General features: G+C 49.0%; 1 protein-coding gene across 4 annotated transcripts in view; it reads right to left on the reverse strand.

The window, feature by feature from the left end:
* The window catches only part of APBB1IP (amyloid beta precursor protein binding family B member 1 interacting protein), a 130,923-nt gene that overhangs the window by 22,147 nt on the left and 94,449 nt on the right, over nucleotides 1-14,327 (reverse strand). For all 4 annotated transcript variants that reach the window (XR_012655199.1, XM_075062263.1, XM_032786226.2 and 1 more), the window contains exons 11-12: nucleotides 5,314-5,412; nucleotides 4,710-4,827 (exon numbers count right to left, since the gene is read on the reverse strand). Coding sequence is in view for 3 of the 4 variants with exons in the window: in XM_075062263.1 (XP_074918364.1) it covers nucleotides 4,710-4,827; nucleotides 5,314-5,412 (217 nt within the window). In the remaining variant the exon portion in view is untranslated. The remainder of the gene's footprint in view (nucleotides 1-4,709; nucleotides 4,828-5,313; nucleotides 5,413-14,327) is intronic.

The following is a 14,327-nucleotide window of genomic DNA, read 5'->3' on the forward strand; positions in this document are numbered from 1 at the left end:
CTGGAGCTCTTTTTGGATTTGGGACTGCATCGCCACCTGTGCTGATCAGAGCTCCATGCTGGACAAACAGAAAATGCAATTCAAAAGTTCATGGGACTTTTCCTGTCTACCTGGCCAGTGCATCCGAGTTCAGATTGCTTTCCAGAGCGGTCACAATGGTGCACTGTGGGATAGCGCCTGGAGGCCAATACCGTCGATTTGCGGCCACACTAACCCTAATCCGACATGGCAATACCAATTTCAGCGCTACTCCTCTCGTCAGGTAGGAGTACAGAAAACGGTTTAAAGAGTCCTTTATATCGATATTAAGGGCCTCGTTGTGTGGACGGGTGCAGGTTAAATCGGTTTAACGCTGCTAAATTCAGTTTAAACGCATAGTGTAGACCAGGCCTAACTGTGCTCAAGTGCTTCTTGGATCAGGGTTTTAATGAGTATTGAATATCCCGCAATACATGTCTGAGCATAGATGTTTTTAGTCCTGGCATTTGCAAATAAAATTGCTGCACTTGTCCATTTAGCAAATAGGTGCTATGAATATGATGTGCAAAGTTCCAAGTATTAACAGTAAATGACTTGATTAGAAGATTTACAGATCACACAACTTTAACAAACAGAGAAGCAAGACCAAACTCTGCTGTGTCATTGACTTCACTAAGACTACACATGATGCAAGTCAGAGTAGAACTTGGCCTGTGGTATTTTATGTATGCTTTTTGTGTGTTTATTATGTATTCATTGAAATAAATCTACTTAATTCCAAGTGTCATGCTGATTATGGGCACTATATTGAATATTTGTTAGAAATTCAACAAGGAGCTTCCATAAGCTGATACAATCAATCATGTGGGCCACTAGGTACAAGTCAGTAGGTGCAAGCACTCTGCAGAGAGATTGGTGGACCAGCTGGGATCCATAATCCAGCTGCTTAGCTGGGGGACACAATTTTCCTACTTGGTGTGTGAAGTCTTTCTATGAATGGGCCTGAAGAACAATTCACAAACAGTGGGAGCTTTTGGGTCAGTCTGGACAAAAATGTTCTAATCTCCAGTCCTGCTGAATCTAAAAAGGGAGAGGGTGGATAGATGTGGGGCACTGTATCCTGGCCTTCTCCACGCAGTGGACCTATCTGGCAAAATGATATAATCAGGAAGTCAGGGAATAGCTAAATGGAAACCTGCTGCCACTGCCTCCTGGCATTAATGGCTTTGTCTTTATTTTCCAAATGGCATAAGACTTAAGGGCACTATTTGGCACTTGATCCCCAACCCACTATACACAAGGACAGCCACCCAAAGCATGCTCTGTTACGTCAGTGAAAATCCAGAGTAATTCCATGCTGCCTTCTCTCTCTAATTTTGTTTTCTAGTCTTTCCAGTATTCAAACAAAATTATCAACAGTTTTTTAAATTGGCAAATTTTTGTCCAAAGCAGAATACAAAATGCCCTGTATAGCAACAGGCCTCTTGCACAATTACATCTAGGGAACAGCAGCAGCCTTGGTCTTTTGAACACTCTCATGTGCTGTCGAAATTGTACACAGTGTGTTCAACCATATGAAGATTAATGTAGCAAGACAGAGATAAAAACAACATATTGCATGAGATGACTTTGGCACAAAGGACCCTTAAAAAAACCACAGACTCTACAGTTTGGGTGTTACAGATACCACAAATGTTGGCCACAATGTTCCAGTCACCATACATGCTACAAATGAGATGTGAGAACAGGAAGCTCCACCTGCCATCTGAGCAATGCTTCAGCTGTTATTGAGGCTGATTAAACAAAACTCCCTCCCATGTTAATGCAGGATTGTAGATTCTATTAATTCCAACTAATACTGTGAATGGCAGTTTGAAAAAAAATATTCAGCCCCATTTTAGAATGTCAGCCAACAGCTGCTCATTGTTAGACATTCCGTATGATAAAAAGGAGGGGGCAGGGGAAACTAAGTTCTGGCCACATCTAATTTGCTGTATTTTACGTTGGGCTAGTGCGATAGATGCTAGCAGAGTGTATGTATAGTCTCAATAACCTGCTTGCACTAGAATGCCAATAAAGCTCAATAGATAAGTCTACAGTGATATCAGTTAATAAGATCTTTCAAACAGGTATATAACCATTTAATATGAGCCATTCTTTCAGATGAATAGGCAGTGGAAGTGTTGGCTTGTACTGCTTCTGTTCTATATTTGAACATGTTATCATGTATGAAATTAATCTGTATCACCACTGTAAGTCATTTATATTTTGATTGCATTCCATTGTGTGTGTGTCTGTGTATATAATTTGCACACACACATCCATATAAGGGGCTCTGGGTTGTGGGGGAGGCTCAGGGCTGGAGCAGGGGAGTGGGGCACAGGGTTGGGGTGCAGGCTTACCTTGGGCGGTTCCCAGTCAGTGGGGCAGCGGGGGTGCTAAGGCAGGCTTCCTGCCTGCCCTGGCACCACAAACTGCACTGTGCCCTGGAAGTGGCCAGCAGTAGGTCTGGCTCCTAGGTGGAGGCACGCAAGTGGCTCCGTGAGGCCCTTGTCTGCAGGCACCTCCCCCCACCCCAGCTCCCATTGGCTGGTTCCTGGCCAATAGGAGTGCGGAGCCGGCACTTGGGGTGGGGACAGCGCATGGAACCTTGTGGCCCTCCCACCTAGGAGCCGGACCTGCTGCTGGCTGCTTTCGTGGCACAGCAGGGTGTCAGAACAGGTAAGAACTAGCCTGCCTTAGCTGGGCAGCACTGCTGATGGGACTTTTAACAGCCCAGGCGGTGGAGCTGACCAGAGCCGCTGCGACCCTGTACCTTACATTCCGCCACCCAGTATTGGCTCGTGACCGGCAGTTTGAAAACCACTTCTCTAGAAGACAGCTATCCTTCTGCTGTAAGAGACACGCAGTGTTTTGTATGATCATCTATTATGACCTATGCCTGGATTCTTGTCAATGGTCAAAACCATAGAGGTGCATATGCTCAGGTAAGCCCTGCTCCTGTTTTGGGATCTGCTAGCATGGATTCCTGCACTTGTGCGGAAACCCACTGAAATCAGTCATTATTCTGTTGCCTTCAGTGTACTCCCCATCACAACATCAAATCCGAGTCAACCGCCACCCCTACATCATCCCTCCAGCAGCTGTCCCACGCCTCTCAAATGAAGCAGCTGGCAGGGAGTTCCCCTTGACTTTGGAACTCAGTCCCTTCACTGGTCCCCAGGAACCTGAACTTTTCCAGGCATGTGGCTGCCCCCAAGCATTTGGGGCGAAGGGAGGCAAGGCCTGGGGAAGGTATCTGGAGAATTCTGGTGTGGGATGATTTTATTTATTTAGTGTTGTGATGGGGGAATGTGGAAGGTGACAATACTTGTGGGCTGGGGACAGTTTGTTTAATTTGATTTGATTTTTACTGGTTTTAAAGGCATTATGTATCTTATTTTTTTAAAAGGGGGTCCAGAACACTTTTTGTAACAAATAAAATATATTTCAAATGTGTGAAGTAAAAACAGTAGTGCAGGTTACTATTATCGTCATACTCTGTTATGCCTCTTCAGCAACCTTCTTCAAGCTGTGCCCCCCCAGATGTGGGCTCACCACTGTCAAGGAGATCCCCAGGAGTCAGAGGTGTGACTTGGTTGGTTGGTTTTTTGCTTTGGTTTGGGTATTTTTGGGAAAATTAAAAGCACAAAGATGGGGGTGGGGAATGGGAAGCCCAGGAGGGAGGGTGGTTGGGTGCTGCCACTAAGGGGTGGCAGGTCCGTGTTTGTGTGAGTTGCAGAGTGAGACACCCCACACACACACACCCTGTAGCAGTAGCTCCTGGCCCATGGAGACAGCTGGCTCAATTTTCCCCACTTGAGGCATTGCGACCTGGGGGCCCTGCCACTCTGCCGGCAGGGCAGCCAGGCCAAATCTGAGTGGCACTGTGACCTCGTCCTTGGTGCATGGGATCAAAATGCCCAGCATGGGAAGCTGAGCCCAGCCAGCCCCCCAGGACAGGAGCTACTGCAACTGGAACATATTCTGGCTTTCTTGCATTTTCTCTCCACCCCCCCCCCCCCCCACTTTTAATGCCATGACCCTTTGTACCCTTTCATGATCCTCTAAGCCTCCCACAGTTTGGGAAACGCTGCTCTACAGTGATAAATGGGCAACAGAAAAGCAACAGATCTACTGTATGTAAAGTTAGAAATTACCCCCACGTTGCCCCCTTGTGACTGTGCTGTAGTGAAGATGAGTTTGCTAAAGACTCTGGGGTCCCTTGTTCCATGTTGCGATGGAAATAGTGTTCTCTTCCTTATCTCATTCTCACTGTTGGATAGAGTGGCTCATTGCTGTCCTGATCACTTCTTGGAGTGCCAACAGCATTATCCTCAGAAAAGCCCACTGTTCCAAGAGTGACAGTGTAGAGATGAAGGACACGTCTTTTTCTGAATGAGAGACTATAGGATCTTGAACATTTAGTCAAGATGAGGCATAGCGAAGGGGAACCCGTACATGGAAGCCACCAAAAAAGCATTCTATTAAATGTGCCAGGAATGCATGTTAACTCTGTTCTGCTCTGGGTGACTTATGTTCAAAGATGTGAACTTATTTCTTGGAGCAGTATCCCATAGCTATGGGTTACAACTGAGGGCCAGAACAAAAAATCTTATTACTAAACTTATGGGTCAGAAAATCCTCAGCACTCTTGCATAAGGTTTAATCATGTCAAATAGTGTAGATACCTGTCAAGGATGATCCTGAAGTGACAGCTGGTTTCACAGTCGCCAGGTTTGCCCATCCAGAGGCCAAACTGGCCCTCTGTACTGCACGTTTGTAGTTATCATACAGTGTCTTGCCATACTGGGGAAATAAAGTGCATCTTTAATCCTGGAGCAGAGTCAATGCAACTGTCTGCATGTCCAAACACACATTTGCTGTGAGCTGCATTTTTTTTGAACCCTTTCCCAAATTTTGTTAGAAAGCAGCTATTTCTACAAAAACTGAGCCTGACTCTGTACTGGGACATGCCAGAGAGAATCCCTACACCTGTATAGAGTCTATTGACCCCTGCACCCTATTGAATTCAATGGGATTCTGCCCTAAGATCCACTCAATGCAAGTGCTTAAAATAATACTACAGCACTGTATGCTTCAAAGCACTTTGTAAAGGAGTAGGGGGGAAGCCTGGGGGTCTCTGTTTGGTGTCATCCCACAGCAAGAAACAGTGGCAGATACGGAAGCTAGGATCAAGCCACTTATTGTACACTGACTGGATGCAGTGAGCCTCAATGACAGCCAGGTAGTTGAGGGAGTTGGGGGGTGAGGGGGAATGGTCTTCATTCTCACCTTGGCAATTCTGATTCCTGTTACCCACTGCTGTAGAGTCCCCTGGTTATCACAGCATAAATACTTGATATATTGTGACTCCTTTTGAATCTGGGGATGCTGGAATGAATAATTCTTGCAGTTAAAAACCTACATATATCAGGCAAAATGTAAAAAAGTCAAAGCCCCATATGGTGATTGCAATGGGAACACTGACTTTCTAGAGCATGTTAACATGAAGATGACAATTATCAGTGTGTAAAAAATGAAATCACAAACTTCAGCACACAGGGATTAACATTTGTAGCATTTGCTTATAACAAATGTAACAGGTTGTAAAAGAGGTCTGCAATGTAAATACCTGAGTTTTAGAAAGCTAAAATGTGACCTACAGGTCAATAAAGTCTAGAAATGTCATGGTTCAGTGCCTAGTGCTCAATGTCTAAACAGAGGAAGTCTGTTGCAATCTGTAACACATCCAGCCTGAAAGTGCAACGTGATTATCATTTCTAAAGAGCATATTTAATTTGGATAAACACAGACCATGAGCTGAAACAGATTTTTGTCTTTAGACTCATTGTCTTCCTGTGAGACTAGCTCTAGCGCTATTCCAAGTTTTTGTTCTATGCTCCTTTATCCTTTGTACCTCTCACCAACACTGCTGCAAAATTCCATCCTACTGTAGCTATAGGATTATACATAATGCAACACCACCAAATGTAACCACTTTTTCCAGGGCACTTAAATCCTTTGATTTTTTGAAGTGGATCTGGAACCCTTACGGCTACTGCTCAACACTGACATATCCCTACAGTTCAGAGTCTACTACAAATTTCAGTCAGATTGCTTGCCTGAAAATTGCACCTACTGATTTTATATTTTGAAGGAACTAGCCTCCAATGCTACAGTACAGTAGGATGTAAACCCCTGAAACTCTTGGGCAGGAGATTTATGCTACCAGCTATTGGTGAACAAGGAGATGAGACAGGATGAGCAGACCTTATTTGCATGTTTGTTATCTGCCCTCCCAGTGTGAACGCTGGTTGTTTTGGTTAAAATTAATTAAAGTGCTGGATGTGTGTGTGTGGGGGGGGGAATTAAATGTTATCCTATTGTGTGACAAAAGGCCATAAAACTGTACTTAATATGCCCTGAGAGGAGTTGCCATAACCCAAACTATTGCACAGCTGGGCAGTACACTAGTCACAAAGTTCCTACCTTGTGAGAAGAAAATCCCTTGTGGCCAGGGCTGTGCTCAAGGGTCCTTTGTCACTGAACCCCTTCCACAGTGCAATGATAGAACAGAGTTAACTCTGGTAAGGACCTATGTCTGTCACCTACATAGCACCTCTAGAGTAGCACTCACTGTCGCTGGGTTCGGAGTCTGAGGACCTGCATCCTGATAAGATATGATGCAGAGGTAGTACTAAGGCACTACTTCCTCCTTGGGGCCAGAGATGAGCCTGCCTGACTGTACTCCCACACTCCAGGACTAACCACTGACCAAAAAAACCCCCCAAACCCATGAGTGGGTGGGGTACATGGGGTGCACCAGTGAGAAAGCAAGGTGTTAAAGGGACATGCACCTCTACCTCGATATAACGCTGTCCTCGGGAGCCAAAATATCTTACCATGTTATAGGTGAAACCGCGTTATATCGAACTTGCTTTGATCCGCTGGAGTGCACAGCCTCGTCCCCGCCCGAGCGCTGCTTTACCGCATTATATCTGAATTCATGTTATATCGGGTCGCATTATATCGGGGTAGAGGTATATGTCCATTGGCTGTTCACATCAGCAGGTGGGGAAACTGAGGCAAGGGATTACTGCCAAAGAGACTGTGTGGGTGAGTGTTTTACCTACTACTCATATAAACATATGAATGACTTACTGTATGTTGCCGTGTTTCTTAAAATTAATGCTGTATTCCTTTCCCCTAATAACGTTTTCTTTGTCTTATACACAAAGTTGGTGCATGTCGGAGGGGAAGCATTGCCAGTTAAGCATTGCACAGAGGTTTCTGGGTAGTGGTTGAAGCTTGTGGTAGTATTGGTTAATTCTAGGAGGAACCCCTAGATATTTGAACCTGGCCATTTTTGCTGCTGACAGCTGCTGACAGAAGGGTTACAAGGACACTATCACTGGCTTATTTCACTGCTTCTATCCAAGTGCACTGTTGGTGGTCTATCCTGGAAAACTCCAACTCAGAACAGCCAAGGTCCAATTCAGTTTCCTGGTGTGAAGAACATCTCCAGACTAGAGCCCCCTTCATACAGGGGGCTAGAATGGACATATGGATAATTTCAACTCCTGATGCGCCTTTCACAAGATACCAGGGAATTTTTGGTCTGACTTGTAATATTCTATTCAGTCCAGCAGATGGCACCAAATCCTTTTCAATGGTTTTATAGCACTGGCCGACGATGATGCTACCAAATGGCCAGGCACACTGCACATACGCTGAGAGAGAGGGTCCTCTCTTCCCACCAAAATGAACAGCAGTTCAAGGATCCTTCAAATACCATGAGTCTCCCTCATTTTTTTAAATACCACATTTAATATCACTTATAAGAACTTCCTGAAAGGAAATTTGTCATTAACCCAAATAACTTAGACAAACACTGGGAGAAGCTTGCTCACTGGAATCAACAATGCTGAAAAGGAAGTAGCATGACCGTGCCGGCTAAGCATTGCCGTAGTTTAGGGGTGATGAAGAGCCATAATGTTCAAGAGAACTGAGAGGGACACAGCCTCAAGAATGCCTCACAGCGTTACCCAGCACACAGCAAACACACCTCCAGGCTCAGTGCACACTGTGTTCGGAAATGCTCCCTGCAATGATCAGATGGTAAAGCAAAAACATCTTCTCTGAAGAGGTTTATTTCCCTTTTCCTTGGAAACATCCAGCAATCAAGTGAATTATAAAGGACGACAGTTCAAAAAGCACCTCCTCAGATGCCATGGCTCCACTGAAAAGTGATAACATCCAAGCAAACTCCAAAGAAGCAGAAAGGGAGTTCAGGCGTTATGTTAAAAGCCACAGAAATCCTATAGGGCCTGAAGAATAATCTATAAAAGATTTTATTACATTTCAGTGCACTATATTTCTATAGGATAGATCTCACAGTGCTTAATAAAGGTGAGGAGGTAGTATTATCGCCATTTTACAGATGGGGAAACTGAAGCACATATTGGCTAAGGGCCTGATTTTCAGAAGTGTTGAAATTCCACATGAAATCAGAAAGAGCTGCAGGTTCTCAGCCCCTCTGAAAATTAAGCCTTTGAGGGAGTTGCCAAAGAAAACCAGTAAAAGGGTCAGGAATAGAACCTAGGCCCTCTCCACTCCAACCCTCTGGCTTCTTTCCAAGTGTCATGCAACACACTGTGTCCCTCCCAAGCATTATTTGTATAGATAAAGAATAAGGAAACACTTGAATATAAAGACCTTATTTTTCAAGAAGCTGAACAAAAACAAAAAGGTTCTGCACAGATGAATTTAAAGTATAAAGTAAACCTTATGCCTAAAGAAAACAAAATAGAACACACTGAAAACCTACAGTGAAATAGGAACCGAAAGATGTGGTTTCTATGCTTTGTGTCTAATGACTAAAACAAGAGTGTGTGTGTGAGAGAGAGAGAGAATCTCTCAATAACATGTTATCTATCTTCACCTTCTTCCAACCATGAAAATGAAAAATAAACTATAGATATTCAGGTATCTCATGGACTTCCTTGCCCAAAAATGTGTAAAGCTAGTTCTTCTTCGAGTGATTGCTCATATCCATTCCAGTTAGGTGTGCGCGCACTGCGTGCACGTTCGTTGGAAGACTTTTTACCCTAGCAACACTCGGCAGGTCGGCTGGGCGCCCCCTGGAGTGGCGCCGCTATGGCACTGGATATATACCCCAGCCGACCCGGCCACCCTTCAGTTCCTTCTTACCGCCCGTGTCAGTCGTTGGAACAGTGGAGTGCAGCTTAGCTGACCTTCACCTCCCCAGCTACTCGTAGTTTCTCGTTGTTACTGTGTACATAGATGTTCTTCCTGTAGATATTTAGAATTAGTTGTAAGTTCTTAGTATAGTTAGTTTAGTACTAGTTAGCTCGGGGCGTAGCCCCTTCCCCGCACCCGGTGCTCATGCCCGGCTCACTGGGCTTCAAACCGTGCTTGGCCTGTCACAGGCCGATGCCAACAGGAGACCCACACGACTCCTGTTTGAAGTGCCTCGGAGAATTGCACTTAACAGCTAAGTGCTTTATTTGCAAGGCTTTCAAGCTGCGAACTAAAAAGGAGTGGGACATCAGACTGAAACAGCTCCTCATGGAGGCGGCCCTGACACCGCCAACTTCGGCACCGAGCGCTGGTCAGTCTGTAAGCAGAAGAGCCCCTATGGCACCGGATTGCACCAGTACGCCTAAAAACTCTTGGCACCGGCTGGCACCGGCACCAAAGTCGACTCCACGTCGTTCCCTCTCCCCGAGGTCAAAGAAGGCCAAGACTCCTGCTGCTTTGGCACCGCCCATGCCGCAGCCAGAGAGTGCGCCCAGATCGGACCGCCCGGTGCCGATACCTACCGCGGCTCCGACTAAATCGGCATCGTTGATTCCGGTCCCACGAGGGCCGTCGAGTGCAGTGCCTGATAGCTCCCTGGCACGTACCGCGGTAGAGCTCATCATGCCATCCACACCAGAGGCGTTTTTGGCGGCGAGAGACTTAATCGCCTTAACAGATTTGGCACTGCCTCTACCCCCAGCACCGCCGGTGCGGGTAATCCAATCTCTGGGCAAGCCGACCCTGACTAGACCACCGTCTGTCGGCTCAGCGGACCGGCACCGCTCAAGATTGCGGTCCCGCAGGCGCTCCCGGTCGAGACGACGTGCCCGCTCTCAACGCCGCTCGCAGTCCCAGCACCATTCTCCTACATGACACCGGTCAGACTTGCGGCACCGGTTGGACTCCCGCTCTCCACCTCACTATCCGCGGCACCGCTCTAGTTCTCAGCACCGATCCAGGCACCGTACCTCTCGGAGCCGTTCACGCCGCAGGGACTCGAGATCTCGGTCGACCTCCCAGCACCGGTCTGGTCGCAGGTCCCGATCTCGATCCCAGTACCGTTATGCATACCGGCACCGGTCCCCGTTAAAGAGGGGAGCGAGGTCCATCGGAACCTCAGCCCAAGGTTTCTCTGCTCCTCCATGGCCATCCAGGCAGACGTCTGTGTCCTCCCACGCGGACAGTTATTACGACCAGGACCGAGATACGGAGGTGCCTACCAGGTCTCAGGACCTGGGACCTCAACAGTGGTCCTTTTGGACACCCTGGGCGTACCATCAGGCCCAAGGTGCTCCATTGGTCCAGACCCGCTCCGCTTCCTCAGAGCATCGAGCTCCAGAGGCCACCATTAGCCGTCCCCCTCCAGCTGGGACAGAGGAGCAGATGATCCATCCACCAGGTTCCCCAGTACCAATGGAGCAGGAACCGACAGGAGCAGGAGGCCATTCAGGACCCCCTCATTCCCGTCGTTTCATCCTCTTCCTCTCCAGATGAGGCGGTGGCAGGGACCTCATCAACAGGGCCCCCGCCAATAGACCTCAGAGTCCATCAGGACCTCCTTAGGAGGGTAGTGCTCAACATCAATCTTCCAGTAGAGGAAGTCCCAGAGTTCGAGGACCCAGTTGTGAGCATCCTGTCGGCAGATGCCCCCACTACGGTGGCTTTGCCTTTCATCAAGACCATCCAGGCCACTGCGGACACCTTATGGCAGTCCCCACCCTCCATCCCCCCTACGGCAAAGGGAGTTGAGAAAAAATACATGGTACCCTCCCGGGGGTACGAATACCTATATGTCCATCCTCCTCCCTCCTCATTAGTTGTCCAATCAGTCAACGAAAGGGAACGCCATGGGCAACAGGTGCCAGCCCCCAAATCAAAGGAGGCTAGGCGGATGGACCTACTGGGCTGCAAGGTGTATTTGGCAGGCACCCTTCAGCTCCGGGTGGCCAATCAGCAGGCTCTCCTGAGCCGTTATAACTACAACACCTGGGCAGAGGTGGGTAGATTCACAGAATTACTACCCCCGGACTCTCGCCAGGAATTTGTCGCATTCCTTGAAGAAGGGAAGAAGGTGGCTAGAACCTCCCTCCAGGCTTCTATCGATGCGGCCGACTCGGCAGCCAGAACTCTGGCCTCAGGTATCACCATGAGGCGTATCTCATGGCTCCAGGTCTCCAACCTGCCACCCGAGCTCCAATACACCATCCAGGACTTACCCTTTGATGGCAAGGGTCTATTCTCTGAAAAGACCGACCCCAGGTTACAGAGTTTAAAGGACAACAGGGTCATCATGCGCTCGTTGGGCATGCATACGCCTGTGACCCAACGCAGACCCTTCCGGCCTCAACCCCACCAGCCGTACTTTGCGCCCCAGCACAGACAAGACTTCAACAGAAGGCGCGGGCGGGGTGGCCATAGACGCCAGTCTGGGCCTCAAGGGGGTCAAAACTATGGCCCCCCAAAAGCACCTCCGGGGCCAAAGTCAGCCTTTTGAAGGTACACACAAGGACGGCGTACCAGTTTCAGGACAGGATCCTTCTCCTCCCTTCTCCAACCGCCTCTCCTACTTCCTCCCGGCGTGGTCCCAGTTGACCTCAGACATCTGGGTCCTATGCACGGTGAAACAAGGATACCACCTCCAGTTTGTTTCAACCCCGCCTTCCCACCCCCGAACCCAGTCCCTCTTCATGGACCCCTCTCACGAGCAAGTCCTCTTACAAGAGGTGCAGTCTCTCCTCACTGCAGGAGCAATAGAGGAGGTACCACCAGATGAGAAGGGAAAAGGGTTTTACTCTCGCTACTTTCTGATCCCCAAGTCCAAGGGAGGCCTCAGGCCTATCCTAGACCCGCGAGGCCTCAACAAGTTTATGGTCAAGTTGAAGTTCCGCATGGTCTCCCTGGGGACTATTATTCTGTCCTTGGATCCTGGAGACTGGTATGCCGCCCTCGACATGAAGGACGCGTACTTCCACATCGCCATCTTCCCTCCACACAGGAGGTATCTTTGCTTTGTAGCCAATCACCAGCACTTTCAATTCACTGTCCTCCCCTTTGGCCTCTCCATGGCCCCAAGGGTGTTTACGAAGTGTATGGCCGTCGTCGCCGCCCACCTCCACCAGCAGCAGATACATGTATTCCCGTATCTGGACGACTGGCTCATCAAAGGAACCTCCCAGACTCAGGTCAAACAGCATGTGGACAGAATCACGGACCTATTCTCCCGGCTGGGGCTGTTCCTCAATGCGGAAAAGTCCACACTGGTTCCCACCCAAAGGCTGGACTTCATAGGGGCAACCCTGGACTCCACTCGAGCCAAGGCCTACCTACCTCAGCCACGTTTCCAGACGATCACGACAATCATTCGAGGTCTGCAGATCTCCCCGACCACCTCGGCTCGCACGTGTCTCGGCCTACTAGGCCACATGGCCGCCTGTACTTATGTGACCAAGTATGCCCGGCTCCGCCTCCGGCCCCTTCAAACGTGGCTCAATTCGGTCTACCGTCCGGGCAGGGATCCAATAGACATTCTGGTGACTGTTCCCCCGAGCACCTTACGCTCCCTCGACTGGTGGCTAACTCCCTCCTTGGTGTGTGCAGGGCTTACCGTTCCATCCACCACAGCCCTTGCTGTCCCTGACGACAGATGCGTCATCTCTCGGTTGGGGGGCTCACCTCGGTCACCTTCGTACCCAGGGCCTTTGGTCATTGCAGGAGCTGATGGTCCACATAAACGTCCGAGAGCTGAGAGCAGTGCCCCTCGCGTGCCAGGCGTTCCAGCAACATCTTCACGGCCGTTGTGTCTCAGTGTTTACAGACAACACAACGGCCATGTATTATATCAACAAACAGGAAGGGACTTGCTCTTCTCCCCTGTGTCAAGAGACCATTCGACTCTGGAACTTCTGCATAGCCCACTCAATAGACCTGGTAGCGTCCTTTCTCCCAGGAGTTCAGAACACTCTGGCGGATCAGCTGGGCAGATCTTTCCTCTGTCACGAATGGTCGATAAGACCAGACGTTAATCATTCGATGTTCCAGAGGTGGGGTTTTCCCCTCATAGACCTGTTCGCCACTCGCACGAACAGGAAGTGCCAAGCGTTCTGCTCCTTCCAAGGTCTTTCACCGGGATCGATCTTGGACGCATTCCTCATGTCATGGAGGCACCACGTGCTCTATGCCTTCCCACCGTTCCCTCTGGTTCACAAGGTCCTAATAAAACTCCACAGGGACAGAGCGCATCTAATCCTGATTGCGCCAGCGTGGCCCAGACAGCACTGGTACACCACCCTGCTCAACCTGTCCATGGCCAGCCCAGTTTCCCTGCCACTCCTTCCAGACCTCATAACACAGGACCACGGCAGTCTTCGCCACCCCGACCTGCAGGCCCTTCACCTCACGGCGTGGCTCTTGCATGGCTGAACACACCGGAGTTACGCTGTTCCGCTCCAGTACAGCATATTCTCCTAAGTAGCAGAAAGCCTTCCACTCGGTCCACGTACCTGGCCAAGTGGAAACGTTTCTCCTGCTGGTGTACAACGCAGAATGTTACTGCTTCTGAGGTCTCGATACCCGCTGTTCTGGACTACCTCTGGTCTCTTAAGCAACAGGGCCTGGCGATATCTTCTCTGAGGGTGCACTTGGTGGCTATCTCCACATTCCATCCTGGAGAAAGTGGCCACTCCGTCTTTTCCCACCCCTTAGTTACTAGATTTCTTGAGGACCTGCAGCGCCTCTATCCCCCAGTATGCCGCCCTGCCCCCACCTGGGACCTCAACTTAGTCCTAAGCAGACTTATGCATCAGCCATTTGAGCCACTGGCGACTTGCTCACTCCTGTACCTGTCGTGGAAGACAGTCTTCCTAGTGGCCATTACATCGGCCAGAAGGGTCTCTGAACTTCGAGCGCTTACGGTGGACCCACCGTATACTGTCTTTCACAAGGACAAGGTACAGTTGCGACCTCATCCAGCGTTCCTCCCTAAGGTA

This window comes from Chelonoidis abingdonii, chromosome 2, assembly GCF_003597395.2.
Source record: "Chelonoidis abingdonii isolate Lonesome George chromosome 2, CheloAbing_2.0, whole genome shotgun sequence".
NCBI classification, from domain to species: Eukaryota; Metazoa; Chordata; order Testudines; family Testudinidae; genus Chelonoidis; species Chelonoidis abingdonii.